At 32.0% G+C, this 13,177-nt stretch overlaps 2 protein-coding genes across 8 annotated transcripts; both read left to right on the top strand.

Annotated features, from left to right (window-relative positions):
• Positions 1-318: 318 nt before the first annotated feature.
• On the top strand, positions 319-1,466 carry LOC116115102. Its single transcript, XM_031401250.1, has 3 exons — positions 319-675; positions 850-924; positions 1,176-1,466. The coding sequence occupies exons 1-3, from the start codon at positions 319-321 to the stop codon at positions 1,464-1,466; spliced, it is 723 nt and encodes a 240-aa protein (XP_031257110.1).
• Positions 1,467-7,279: 5,813 nt separating this feature from the next.
• LOC116115087 (polypyrimidine tract-binding protein homolog 2) lies at positions 7,280-13,046 on the top strand. Of its 7 annotated transcripts, none has more exons than XM_031401226.1 (12): positions 7,280-7,381; positions 8,093-8,279; positions 8,377-8,586; positions 8,729-8,791; positions 9,757-9,818; positions 9,905-10,006; positions 10,335-10,430; positions 10,673-10,730; positions 11,070-11,174; positions 11,260-11,341; positions 12,079-12,191; positions 12,395-13,046. In XM_031401226.1, exons 2-12 carry the CDS (start codon positions 8,094-8,096, stop codon positions 12,746-12,748), a joined length of 1,431 nt encoding a protein of 476 aa, XP_031257086.1. In that variant the 5' UTR covers positions 7,280-7,381; position 8,093; the 3' UTR covers positions 12,749-13,046. The 7 variants fall into 7 exon arrangements, with proteins under 7 accessions (XP_031257086.1, XP_031257087.1, XP_031257084.1 ...); XM_031401227.1 differs by having other exon boundaries at positions 8,045-8,279; positions 8,732-8,791; XM_031401224.1 differs by having other exon boundaries at positions 8,045-8,279.
• The last annotated feature ends 131 nt before the right edge of the window (positions 13,047-13,177 follow it).

The raw sequence follows: 13,177 nt of genomic DNA, 5'->3' as shown, positions 1-13,177 counted from the left end.
ATTATATATTCTTACAAAAGTTTCAAAATACATTGATAGTTGTCTATATGACCCTTTCTATACTCTAATCTCAATTCACACAAAATGTGAACACGTGGTCTCTTTCAATGTTCAAACTTATGCGTAAACTGGCCTCCATGCATGAAGACACGTATCCCTTCTATCTCTCTTCTTCACAATCACGCCACCACTTCTCTCCATCTCCATTTAACTTTCTTCAACTACGAATTACAAACACTAAACTCTAATCATAAACAACAATCTTGACGCCATATTCATCTGTATTCTTTGTTTTAGCCTGAGTATTCTACTGACAAAATGGTGAAGCTTGCATCGGCACGAGAGAGCCGAATTTACGGGCCCCGGTTATCGAGGAACCGGGCGGAATACACAAACGCTGGGCTGTATGTATTTGCTACGATTGTTCTATTGACTGGTTTTGCAGCCGAGTTTTCCTGGGAACCGAAGTCGGGTTTGGTGCTTTTGCTTATAGCTTCAGCGTTGATGATGGTGGTTAATGCTCATGATCTTCTTGCCCATCTTGCGGGTTTCGATTATCGGTTTCCATTGATGGAATTTGATGTCCAGCTTGCGCTCGTTGAGTTTGCAGTTCCTGTTGTTCAGATTTTGGGATCCCTTCTTTTGTTCTTGGGAATTCTCTTTCTCTTCATTCAGGTTCGTTCTATGTATAATTATTATATTGTTAAGTACTGGTGATTTTTCTGGAAATTAATGTCAAATTGATAACCCCACTTTTAATATCCACATTTGAAAAGAAATTAATTATAGGTAAATTCCTTAGTTTGGAAATTAATGTGCTGATTTGCTTTGACTATCTACAAATTACAGAAAGTGAAAGGATTTGGTTTCTTTAAATTGGAAAAGCATGCTTTGAACATGCTTATTGCTGGCCCTGTTTTATGGGTGCTTGGATCCATCCACAATTTATGTCAAATCTATGAGAGAGCTGATGGTCATGTCCAAATCTTGCAACAAAGTGTCCAACTCCCTTTCTTGATGGGGAGTTTGTTGTTAATGGTGGGCGCCATCATCAATTGCCGCGAGCAAGCCAGACAAATGCATCATGGATTAGACCTATTGGTAAATACTATAACATAAGAACTTAATCAAACCGAGTTTATAAGAGTTATAAGGATTAGAATTTTTTGATGCAGGGAAGTACTTGGGTGTGGTTGGGAATTGGTGCAAGCATATTGTTCTTCGTCGGAGGGATAACGAATGTGGTAAAAGTGTTCAAGATGCAACAACTTAATGTGCTGCGGCTTGAGAAACTGCGAGGAGGAGCACAAGAGAGACTAGTTCAAGAAAGAGAAGGCCATGTTCCACTCATTATAGAAGAACATCAGAGGATAAAAAAGCCGGCTGCTCCAGTAGCAGCCGGGGAAACAGAACCAGCAATTGTAGGATCTCCAACACCTTACAAGGATGTGCTTGTTCGCACTTGAAGTTTCAATTCCATTGATTGGTAATTAATAATTAACTATTATCAGGTTGATTAATATTATTATTTCTTCCTTTGGGACTTCTTATAATTGCCTTTATGTTCATTTAATTAACTCCCAATACTCGACTGAGTTTCATGCTAGCTATCTCATGTAATGAATGGATACACTTGATTACTTTGATTTGCCAAGTTACAAGTAATGTAATATGTATGCTGTGATATGTAATCATCTTTAAAAAATTTACTTTTTTTTTTTTTTTGCAATTTCATAGTATAAGGATGCTACTATTCTTTTATATAATCGGCACGTCGTCTTCAATGTTTTATAGTACATGACAGGTCGGATCCGCAGGATCTGTTTCTAAAGAGTAGCAGCAATTTGCCTAGTATGAGGGAAAAACGACAAATCGTCCACAGATATAATATAATCGGCTAAAAGTTGAATTTAGTCCGTTTGGTACACTTTTTTTAATAGGGTTCTGAATTGAATTCTTCTAGTATTATGAGAATTTATTTGGTATATTATTGAAAAATATTTTCTAAAAATATTTAGATTATTTTTTAACTTTTTACATTTGTTAATTTAGCTGAATATCACCTTATAATAAAAGTTAATAAATTACTAAAAATACCTCTACCCACCTAACTAATTGTTGACCGTCAACCATCACCGTCAGACGGTGGTTGTCAATCACTAGGATGGCGCACGATCGGTTTCAATCAAATTGACGAACGATTGGTCATATCTAACTGTTCGTGTCATTTCGATGCCAGCGACCAACTGTGGCAGCTGGCGGTTAGCGGTAGTTGCTGGGGGTGGAATTGTTTCTGTTAATTTATAAATTTTTATTGAGAAAGATAATTATTAAAAGTTTTGAATTAAATAAAATATGATTGGATTTTAAATTGAATAGTCAATATTAAAATAAACACATTTTCACTTTTATGATAGAATAGTAGAATAGTATAGGGTTGCAAGAGTTAAACAAACAGGGGAAGATATTTGCAGAATTTCAAATTTTATTTCAATTACTTTAATTTGTTTAAGTGTTTGCAGTAAAACAAGATAAACTGTATCCTATAACTTATGTATTAGATTGTAATTGGTTGAACCTAATTTGAAGAAGTTTTTTCAGTCTAATATTTATCATTGTATATAATTAACAGCACAATTTTGTTTCAGTATATTAGCTGTTATATGATTAAATAAAGAGTGATGCTATTGGTCTACAATAGGTGAGTACGGGTAGTGGGTAGAACCGGAACTTGAGGATAGAATCGAAACCGAAACCGGCAATGTGCGGGTAGGTTCCGGTTCCATTTTAGGGGAACCGACACTGTGCGGCAGAACCTGGAAAAAGAACCGATTTTTTGAACCTGTTTGGAACCTATTTTGGAACTTGTTTTATAACCTATTTGGAACCTGTTTTGGAACCTAGAGGTCCTAGACTATAATGAAAATATGAAATATTTGTGAAATGTGAATAAAGAATAATGGGGGGTTTCTATTATTTTACATATAAAAAAATTTAAAATAGAAAAAAGTTAAATTTTTAGAATAACATAATTAAATAAATATACAATTATACTTACTACATACAAATTACACCATATTAAAAACTTTAATATATTATAATATATTAATATTAAAGTTTTGATTAATTAAGTGAATAATTGGAATTATGATCCAATTAAAAGTGTTTTAATCTTATTAAAAGAATTATTTTTGAATAAAATAGTATATTTGATTGAATAATAATATATTTAGTTATTTACTTCAATTATCAAGTTCTAAGTATATCTATAGTAAATTAGCAATTAATTAATTATATATGATAAATTGATAAACATTAATAAATTTAATTACTAGTTAAATATCATACTTAATCAATTATAACATTACATTATAGTTAAATGATTACTTAATTAATTATAATTTTATAACATTACTTAATTGATTTATAGTATAATTAATTATAGCATTACATTAATTGATTACTACTTAATTAATTGACTTATAAGTTATAACATAATTAAATAGTTAATTAATTGACTTATAATTAGAAATTTAATTAATTATAGCATTACGTTATAGATTTATAGTATAATTACTTAATCAATTATAACATTTTATTATAAACATTATTACAAACTTAATTAAATGATTAAAAATTTAATTAATTATAATATTACATTAAAAATTTATAGTATGATTACTTAATAGTTAATTCACTATAACATTACATTATAGTATGATTATATAATTAATTATAACATTACATAATTAAATAATTACTTAATTGATTATGTCATTATATTATAAATATTAGTAATTACTAATTTACTACATAAACATTAGCATAATACTTAATTAAATGATAAGAAATTTAATTAATTATAACATTACCTTATAAACATTTCATTATAAACATTAATTAAGCATTACATTATAGTTAAATAATTACTCAATTAAATTATAATATTATTATATTACATTATATATTATGATCACTTACTTAATTATAGCATTATATAGTTAAATGATTACATAATTACTTAATTAGTTATGAATTTATAACATTACATTATAAACATTAGTAATTTACTAATTTACTATATTATTACATTACTTAATTAAACGATTAAAAATTTAATTAATTATAACATTACCTTATATATTTATAATATGATTACTTAATCAATTATAACATTCTATTATAAATATTAGTATATTAATTAAATGATTAGAAATTTAATTAATTATAATATTAAATTATAGATTTATAGTATGATTACTTAATTCATTATAACAGTACATTATAGTATAATCACGTAATTAATTATAATATTACATAATTAAATGATTACTTAATTGATTATGACATTATATTATAAACATTAGTAATTTACTAATTTACATAATACTTAATTAAATGATTAGAATTTTATTAATTATAACATTACATTATAAATTTATAGTATGATTACTTAATTAATTATAACATTCTATTATGAACAATATTACAATACTTAATTAAATGATTAAAATTTTAATTAATTATAATATTACATTATAAATATTAAACATAAGTAATTAATTAAATTATTAGAAATTTAATTGATTATAATATTACATTATTGTTAAATAACTACTTAAATAATTATAACATTATATTATAGTATGCTTACTTAATTAATTATAACATTACATTATAGTTATTTGATGTGAATTGTGATGAATAATTGTTTGTGTTTTGGTTTTGATTGACGAATTATATGTGAATTGTGATGAATTGATTGAATTCAAGTGTTGCCTAGAGATTATAGGTTATGAGTTACATTTTACACAAATGAATGAGTAATCAAAATTTGTTAGGGGTGTATTTGTAAATTTTTAAGGTATTTTTGTCATTTTTTTAACTAATAGGGGGGTGATTATTTTTTACAGGATACCCGGGAACCGGAACCTGAATTTTAGGTTCTAGTTCCTTGAATTTAAGAACCTGCACTGTGTGATTCTGGTTTCGATTACTCCAAAAATATAGGGTACTTGGAACCACTCACCCGTCTACTCTTCGTGCGGTATTTTTTTTAGACCCTACTTTTAAGTTTATCCAATTAAAATGTTACAAATTTTACTTACTTTCAAAATACACTTCTATTAATATTTTTTATGTTTTTTGTTTAAAAATATAATGTTGAGAGATGAAATTTATCCATATATGTTTTTACTTCCAAATTTGCAACAACAAACGAGACTCGATCAATCTTGGCAGGACCAAGTTAGATGGGTGTGTGGTTGTGAATAATTAGCTAATGGAGATGAACAGGTCGTAAGCCAAAAACAAACTAGCTAAAAATAATAATAAACAATGTAAAATTTTTAAAGAGGTCTAACGGGTTGGTTCTAAGCCTACATCCTCTGTTATTTTGTTGACTAGCGTTCTCTCCAGATAATTATAAGGGTAATAAGTGGCAAATGGGTTTACAACGGGGTGCACTTTCGAGCTACTTTCTTACTTTTCTCTCTAAATTAACCTTTTCTCTGGTGAGTGTGGTGTCTGATTGAATGGACTCCTTCTCTAAAATGGAAATGGCTTCCTTTTTAATACTTTTGTCTATCAGTGGTTGGAAGTTGGTAATTACATGGCAATTTTACATGCAAAATCCCTTATAATCTTGATTTGTGTTAGGTGCGTCATGCCAAAGACAGTCAACCACTGCACTCGGAGTAGTCAATTTTGATGGAGAAGTTTGTGGATGGGGCGACGCCACATGGGAGGACCTTGGCCGTCAGATTTAAGAGTAGTTAGTGGACAGGTGGCATGCATCCAAGGGCTAAGAGATTCATCGCATGATAGTAAGAAACTTTAATGCATCAAAACAACTTATAAATTTTTGAAAAGTGCGGAAGAAGAAAAAAGTAGAAAAAACTTAACAAATCAACTTACAATTATAATGCCTAAATTCCATCTCCATTGTACTTACATGATCTTAATCAAATTCTTTCAATTGCATAAATCTTGGTTCCATTGTTTAAAAATAGAATTAGGATTAATTATACCAAAAAATCTTGTATTCGAATCGTAGAAGAAACATTTATCAAATTTATGCAATTACTTTGATTTGTTGAGCTTGTGAGATGTTTTGTGACCTTGAAGATTAGACAAACTCGGTTGACAATCGTGTCGGATACCTCAATTATTAAAAGAAAAATTAGAATTACGATTTATTGAACTAAGGTTTATGATTAAAAGAATAAATAAAATTTTGAGATACATATAACTCTATAATACCTTATTTAATAAAGGATAAAATTATAATTAAATAATTTAAATAAAGCATAAAATTATAATTATAAATTTATTAATAATAATTGTGATCTAAAGAGATATAATATGGGACAATTGCAAAACCATCCTATAAATCGTAAAAGATATATTTATGTTAAAATTAAATCACTGTAAATTATGGATATGTAATGCGTTGATTGAATTCGAGTGTCTTTCCTCTTTTACCCTTTAATCTAAACCACACATCTCCATCTGAAATGCGCATTTTTAAGTTATATACGACCATCTGCTAACCTCAACTGGGTGCTCAATTTGCCTACCAGGCGCCAAAGGGTGCGTTTGGTGTAGTATTTTGGATAAGATTTTGAGGATAGTATTGGATTGTTGGATAGAGGAGTATTACGAGGTAAATTTAAAAAATTTATGAAAAAGCCCTTAGGTTTACTAATTTAATTAAAGACCCTACTATATAAAATGACAAAAACACCCCCACCACCTACAATGTCAGATTCTGGCTGCCATCGTCGGAATCTGGCCGAAAAATTTTGTTACAACACAGACCGATCGGATCTGTGCCGTAACGCATCATTATGGCCTTTTCCGGCCAGATCCACCACGGATCTGGTCGAAAAAGGCCAGATCTACGGCCTGTTATGGCCGTCAACGGCCGGAAAGGCCAAAACGACGGCCAAAGATGTGGCCGTCGTTTTCGGCCTTTTCGACCAGATCGGTGTAATTCCGGCCATTTATGGTTGGAATTTAGGCCGTTGTACAGATTCTGGCTATCACCAACGGTGGTTGCCGGAATCTGACAAGTTGGGTTGATGGGGGGGTTTTTATTAATTTTTAAAAAAAAATGTAGGGGGCATTTAGTGAAATTAATAACTTTATGGGGTCTAAAAGTAATGAAAAATAGGATAATATTTATGGAATAGTGTGCCAAACATTATTTGGAGAATAGGATTGGGAATATGGATAAAAATTGGGAGCCAAACGCAATATTTCATCCTCAAACCCCGATAAAAAAAAAAAAAAATCTTAAGTTGCTTCGGTTTTACTTTCTTCTTCGAAACCCTAACTTTTATAACATCCCTAATCAAAGTTTGGCTCGATAAATCTTCAGGTATTTGATTTATAATCTTTTATTGTTTCAAATTTCTCTCTACTTTTTCAATTTAATAAATAGATCAGTTGTTATTTCCCTCGGTAATTGTATTTATGGCGGTTTTTCTTTTACAAGATTTAATGTTTCGGGCGCTAGATTAATTTTACTTTGTAGATTATTTTTAGAATAAGGGTGCATTTTTGTTTATTTCACGGCAGTTTTGTTTCCCTTTGCAATTATAGATGCTGGCTAAAAGTTCTTTCAGCAATTTTTATGGACTTCAGTATTTCTTTTTTGGGGCTGCGCTTGCTGTCTCTTACTTTTGTAGGTTAATTACTCTTTAATTTTTAAAAAGGCTGGTTTCAAATTTTTGTATTAAATGAGAGAAATTGACAAATTGGGAAGAAGGCGTTGCTGAGGAAAGTTCTATTTTTATATTTTTTTTGAAATTTTTGTGGCTGTAGTATACAAATGCTGATGAATTTTTACAGTATATATCTATAAATAACTTCATATATGTACGTATATGTGTATATGACTAGATGTATTTATAGTTTTGTTGGGGAATGATTGCGTAGATGTGATCTGGATGTGAAGCCTTTTTTTATGTTTGGTCTGTAGACTTAGTATATAGGTTTCTGTGATGGAGAATATGGTTTTGATGTGGGTTTCATATTGCAGTCAAAAGGGGCTACACGTAATATAACTTAGATTGGGGTGGTTGTTCAGGATGGCATCTGTATCTAGTCAGCCACAGTTCCGTTACACCCAACCCCCGTCTAAGGTGCTACATTTGAGAAACTTACCATGGGAATGCACAGAGGAAGAATTAATTGAACTTGGGAAGCCGTTTGGTAAAGTTGTGAACACAAAGTGCAATGTTGGAGCAAACCGGAATCAGGCTTTTATAGAATTTGTAAGTGGGAGTGGATCTTTGTGTTTTAACTGTTCAACTCAATTTTCTTAGTGATTGTATCAATGGGTATTCATTGTTCATTTCTTCATATACACAGGCAGATTTAAATCAAGCTATTGCAATGATATCATATTATGCCTCATCCTCGGAGCCTGCTCAAGTGCGAGGGAAGACTGTGTACCTGCAGTATTCTAATAGGCAAGAGATAGTAAACAACAAAACAACAGCAGATGTTGCTGGAAATGTACTATTGGTAACAATTGAGGGTACAGATGCACGCCTTGTCAGCATTGATGTCTTACACCTGGTAAGCTACTTTCATGCTTTTCTTTTATGGTTAGACAAGGTAAACATACTACTACTGGATGTTGTCAATGAACTTCTGTAATTAGGTTGCAGTTTGTCATGCTTTGGAAAGCTTTTGTTTGACTTGAATGTAAATGGATCAGCAGGCCCATGTCAAGGCAATATCTTCAATGGCAGCTTTGTGCATCGGGAGAAAGAGCACATGTGTGTTTGTCTCCTTTCTCCTTTCCTTAACACTACCTCTTTCTTCCCTTCATTTCCTCCCTCACCTTCCTATTCCTAACATTCTGATGGTTTAGGATAATTTCATTTCTTTTCTCTTGTGCATCCCTTCACTCTTTTTATATCTGCATGCTCTATATTATGTTTTGGTTATCCTGTAGCTGATGGTGGTGCTGGCTTTTCCAGTACAATTGCTTATAATTTTTTGGGATGCAATGATTTTATCAATTCCTTTTAATTTTGGTTTTATTTTATTTCCTCTGGTGTTACATAAGGTTTTTGCACCAATTGGATGCAAGCTTTTCTGAATTTATGAATCTTTAATTTGTACAAGTTCTGGTGATTTTGACTGGAGGTTAGAAATGTGATTCGTATTCCATTATTGGAAGAGTTGAGTTTCAAGTGTGTCTACCTTTTCTAATTAACTTGCTGTTAATCTGTCTTTAAGGAAGTGTTACTTTTATCTTAGAAAGAGTGAATAAATTATTGTGAAGTCGAGGAAATTGCCTTTTAAAGTACATAAAGGCAAAGTGCCCAACAACCTAAACTATTATCTTTTTGCGTTGGGAGATTTTGGAGACAGATGGATGGTTTCTTTGTTTGTTATTATCCATAATTCTAGTAATTTTTGGTTTTTATCTGAGAGAGCTATTGTTTTCTTATAAAATTGATGTGAATTTAAACTCCACAGGGATAATAAAGCTTCCGTAGAGATGCTATCTTTTAAATGTAAATTCAATGTTTTGTATTTTTGTAGTTATTTTGAATTCTTTTTCCTTTGATATAAAAATGCTACTGTATACTTGTATAAACCTGGAAAATTTAAATACATCTGCGTTTGGTTTTATCTAAAATTTACTGCTAGGAACAATGCAGGGCAGTTGCTTTTTGAGCTTGTGGAATATATTTTTTCAGTACTTGTTTCTAAAATTTATTTCACTGATGCAGGTTTTTTCAGCTTTTGGGTTTGTCCATAAGATTACTACTTTTGAGAAAACAGCTGGATTTCAGGTGTATATATATTTTGTGTTTGTGGCAAAATCGTATCGGTGATTTCTCATTTTGGAACCTAAACTCAACACTTCAAATTTTTTCAGGCCTTGGTGCAATTTTCTGATACTGAAACTGCCTCCTCTGCAAAAAATGCCCTGGATGGAAGAAGCATCCCTAGGTGACAATTGTATTAATTTTTTGACACGGTATTTTGTCCAACTGTTGTGGAACATATCATGATTTGAGATGAACAATAAGACATTTAAGAGTCATTTGGCATAAGTGATCTGATTAAACTTTTGATGGATAATGAAGCCCCTCATGCCCTACTTGTCTTCATTTTTTAATCCTTGAAAGTTTGGCTCACCATTGCTAAGTAGATTATTCTTTATATGGTAAATAGCTGGCAATAATAGTTTTTTAAATGTTCATGTGTTACATGGATGAAGCTATGCATTTACCAGTTATAATAATTTTGTTAGTATTATTTGTGCAACTTAAATAATTTATTGATTCTTTTGTCCTTGTTATCAGGTATCTTCTTCCTGAGAATATGGGACAATGTACCCTGAGGATCACATATTCTGCCCACACAGATTTAAGTGTGAAATTCCAGAGTCATCGTAGCAGGTATTCCAGTTGTCAGTTACTTGGCATATGACTGTTTAATATACTATATTGCATATTGGCTTCAAACTAGTTTCTGTATGGGGGGAGACTAGGAGCTTTCTTTACAACTATTTGTACCATTCAGAGTTCCCTTTATCCAGTTGGTTATATAATTGTTTGCATAATTATTATTTGCTAGACTTCTGCCTTTGTCTTGATATTTATCACTTTTTTGTCTCATTTATGTTAATTGCATTTTCCAGGGACTACACTAATCCTTACCTTCCTGTTGCTCCATCAGCCATAGATGCTAGTGGTCAGGTAACTGGAGCTCAAAAGTTTATTATGATAAATATATTGATAGTTAGAAATTGCAATTATGGTATGGAAATAATATTTGGCACATTTGAAGCATGTACATCGTGAGGTTATTTTGCCTAATATAGGGTGCCAGTTTTTTGTGCATGATTTTTCATGACTGAATTCTTGGTATAATGTTTCCCCGCCATACACAGAATCATGGAACCTTGGAATGTGTTCCATGTGCCAAGATGCAATCTGAGGGGGACATGATGCTTAAGATTGCTACATTTTGTGGTGGAATCTTTGATAATATCTATGTTTGAGTTTATTAAACAGGTTTCTTATGTTCTCTCGCAGTTTAGTGTGGGCATTGATGGGAAAAAACTAGAACCTGAGAGCAATGTTCTTCTTGCATCTATCGAGAACATGCAGTATGCTGTCACCTTAGATATTTTACACATGGTATATATAATAGCAATTGTTGACATTCTCAGCTGGCTTATTTTTTGTCAACACTAACCATTTGCCTCCTTTTTCCCATGACTAGGTTTTTTCTGCTTTTGGGCCCGTCCAGAAGATTGCCATGTTTGATAAGAACGGTGGACTTCAGGCCTTGATTCAATATCCTGGTAATTTCTTGGAGCTTGTCAACTTATATTGATATAGAACAATATATTGAATACTTTGTGCATATGTTGATACTGGCATTTTCTGAACCTATATGCATTGTCAAAGTATAAAATTTTTAATGTTCATTATTTGGTCACATCGTTTATCTAATACTAAATTTGACTAGAAACAGAATATAAATGTTATATTCTGCATTATATGTATTAAGGCCTAAAAAATTGGTAGTCCATAAACAAGGGATCTGAAAATGGTTGCTCTGGATAACTTACTAGATTCAAAATTCAAATAATGTATCACTTTGATTTTTCTTTTTTCTTTTTTTAATATTCCCCTTTCAATTTTATCTAATCTTCTGTTTTCTTTCTTTGTCGATCTATTTTTCCCCCTTTTTTGGCCCTTATTCTGATGATTTTTTGGGATTTGTTTGAAATGATGATGTTTTTGAAGGATATTCGTGTTCTGTATATTTTTTTAATTATAGTGGAAGAAAGAATTATGAAAGGAATGGTTTATGCTTGGGTGAGGGGGAATCAGTTTTCTATTAAAGGAATATTTTGGAAACATGAAAGGCAGTTTTTATTAAACATCCTACGCATGTCACACCTCAAGTAACACTGTAGTTTATGGTGAATTTCTTATGTTAAAATGAACTCCATATTTCTCATATCGACATTGACACTGTTGGCTGACTTTTAAAAATGTATACTTAAGGTATTCATATTGCCACTAATTGCAGATGTTCAGACAGCTGTTGTTGCAAAGGAAGCGTTGGAAGGCCACTGCATTTATGATGGAGGGTTTTGCAAGCTTCACATATCATACTCCCGTCATACCGATCTCAGTATAAAGGTATTTCAATCATGCCCTTGGAATAGCTCTGGTTCCATAAACACATAGAGCAAACTGTGAAGATATAGATGATTTTTATCACTTGTGTCAGTCAATCATATCATAACTTCAAATAGTGAAACATTGTTGAGACATCTTTTACAGACTAAATATCTTTTAAAGATAAATAGCCAATTATTCAGATCTTGACGTGTTGATTACAGGTCAATAATGATAGAAGCAAGGATTATACAATTCCCAACACGCCCATTGTGAACCCTCAGCCATCTCTTCTTGGGCAACAGCCACATCCAATGGTGGGCACTGCTGCACATCAATACAATGGATCTCAGTATCCTCCAACTCACCAGCAGCCTGGGATGCATCAGCCTTCAGCAGGATGGGGCTCAGCTGCTCCAGCAATACCTCAATCAATGCCCATGATGAATAATCATTCTTACATGCCAGCCGGAGCAATGCCTCAAATGGGCCCGGGAATGATGCAGATGCCAGGCCAGGGTAGTATGCCGCCACACATAGGGACTATGCCTCCAACCAGACCCGATCAGATGCAATAGCACATCTGAGATCGTTTTGATAGTTTTTGTGACGTTGTGGGAGGCCTATGCCTACTTAAAAAGTGGCGATGCAATTGAACGGAAATATCATTTTGGCCTTGTGATTATCTCACAATTATGAAGCTGAAATGTGACAAATGTTATTTAATTTTTTACTTTTTAGGCGAAACTTTCACCTTCCAATTCTGAAGGGAGATTAAGTAAGTAGCTGGCTAAGACTGGGTTACAAAACTCTGTTTTGTTTTGTGAAATGCTTGAGAAAAACAATGAAAAAATTGTGTTATTTTTCAACCTGCCATTACAAGCAAATCGTGGAGAACAATTTTAGTTTTACAAATAATTCTGTGCTTCACTTCTCCATTGGTACATACGAGAAGATCTACATCCCTCGGTATAGAAAACATTCTTATTCTTAATCAATGGAGTGCT

Source organism: Pistacia vera, unplaced genomic scaffold (assembly GCF_008641045.1).
Source record: "Pistacia vera cultivar Batoury unplaced genomic scaffold, PisVer_v2 Contig730, whole genome shotgun sequence".
Lineage (NCBI taxonomy): Eukaryota > Viridiplantae > Streptophyta > Magnoliopsida > Sapindales > Anacardiaceae > Pistacia > Pistacia vera.
Note: the sequence above shows the minus strand (reverse complement) of the source record. Positions and strands in the feature narration are given on the sequence as shown.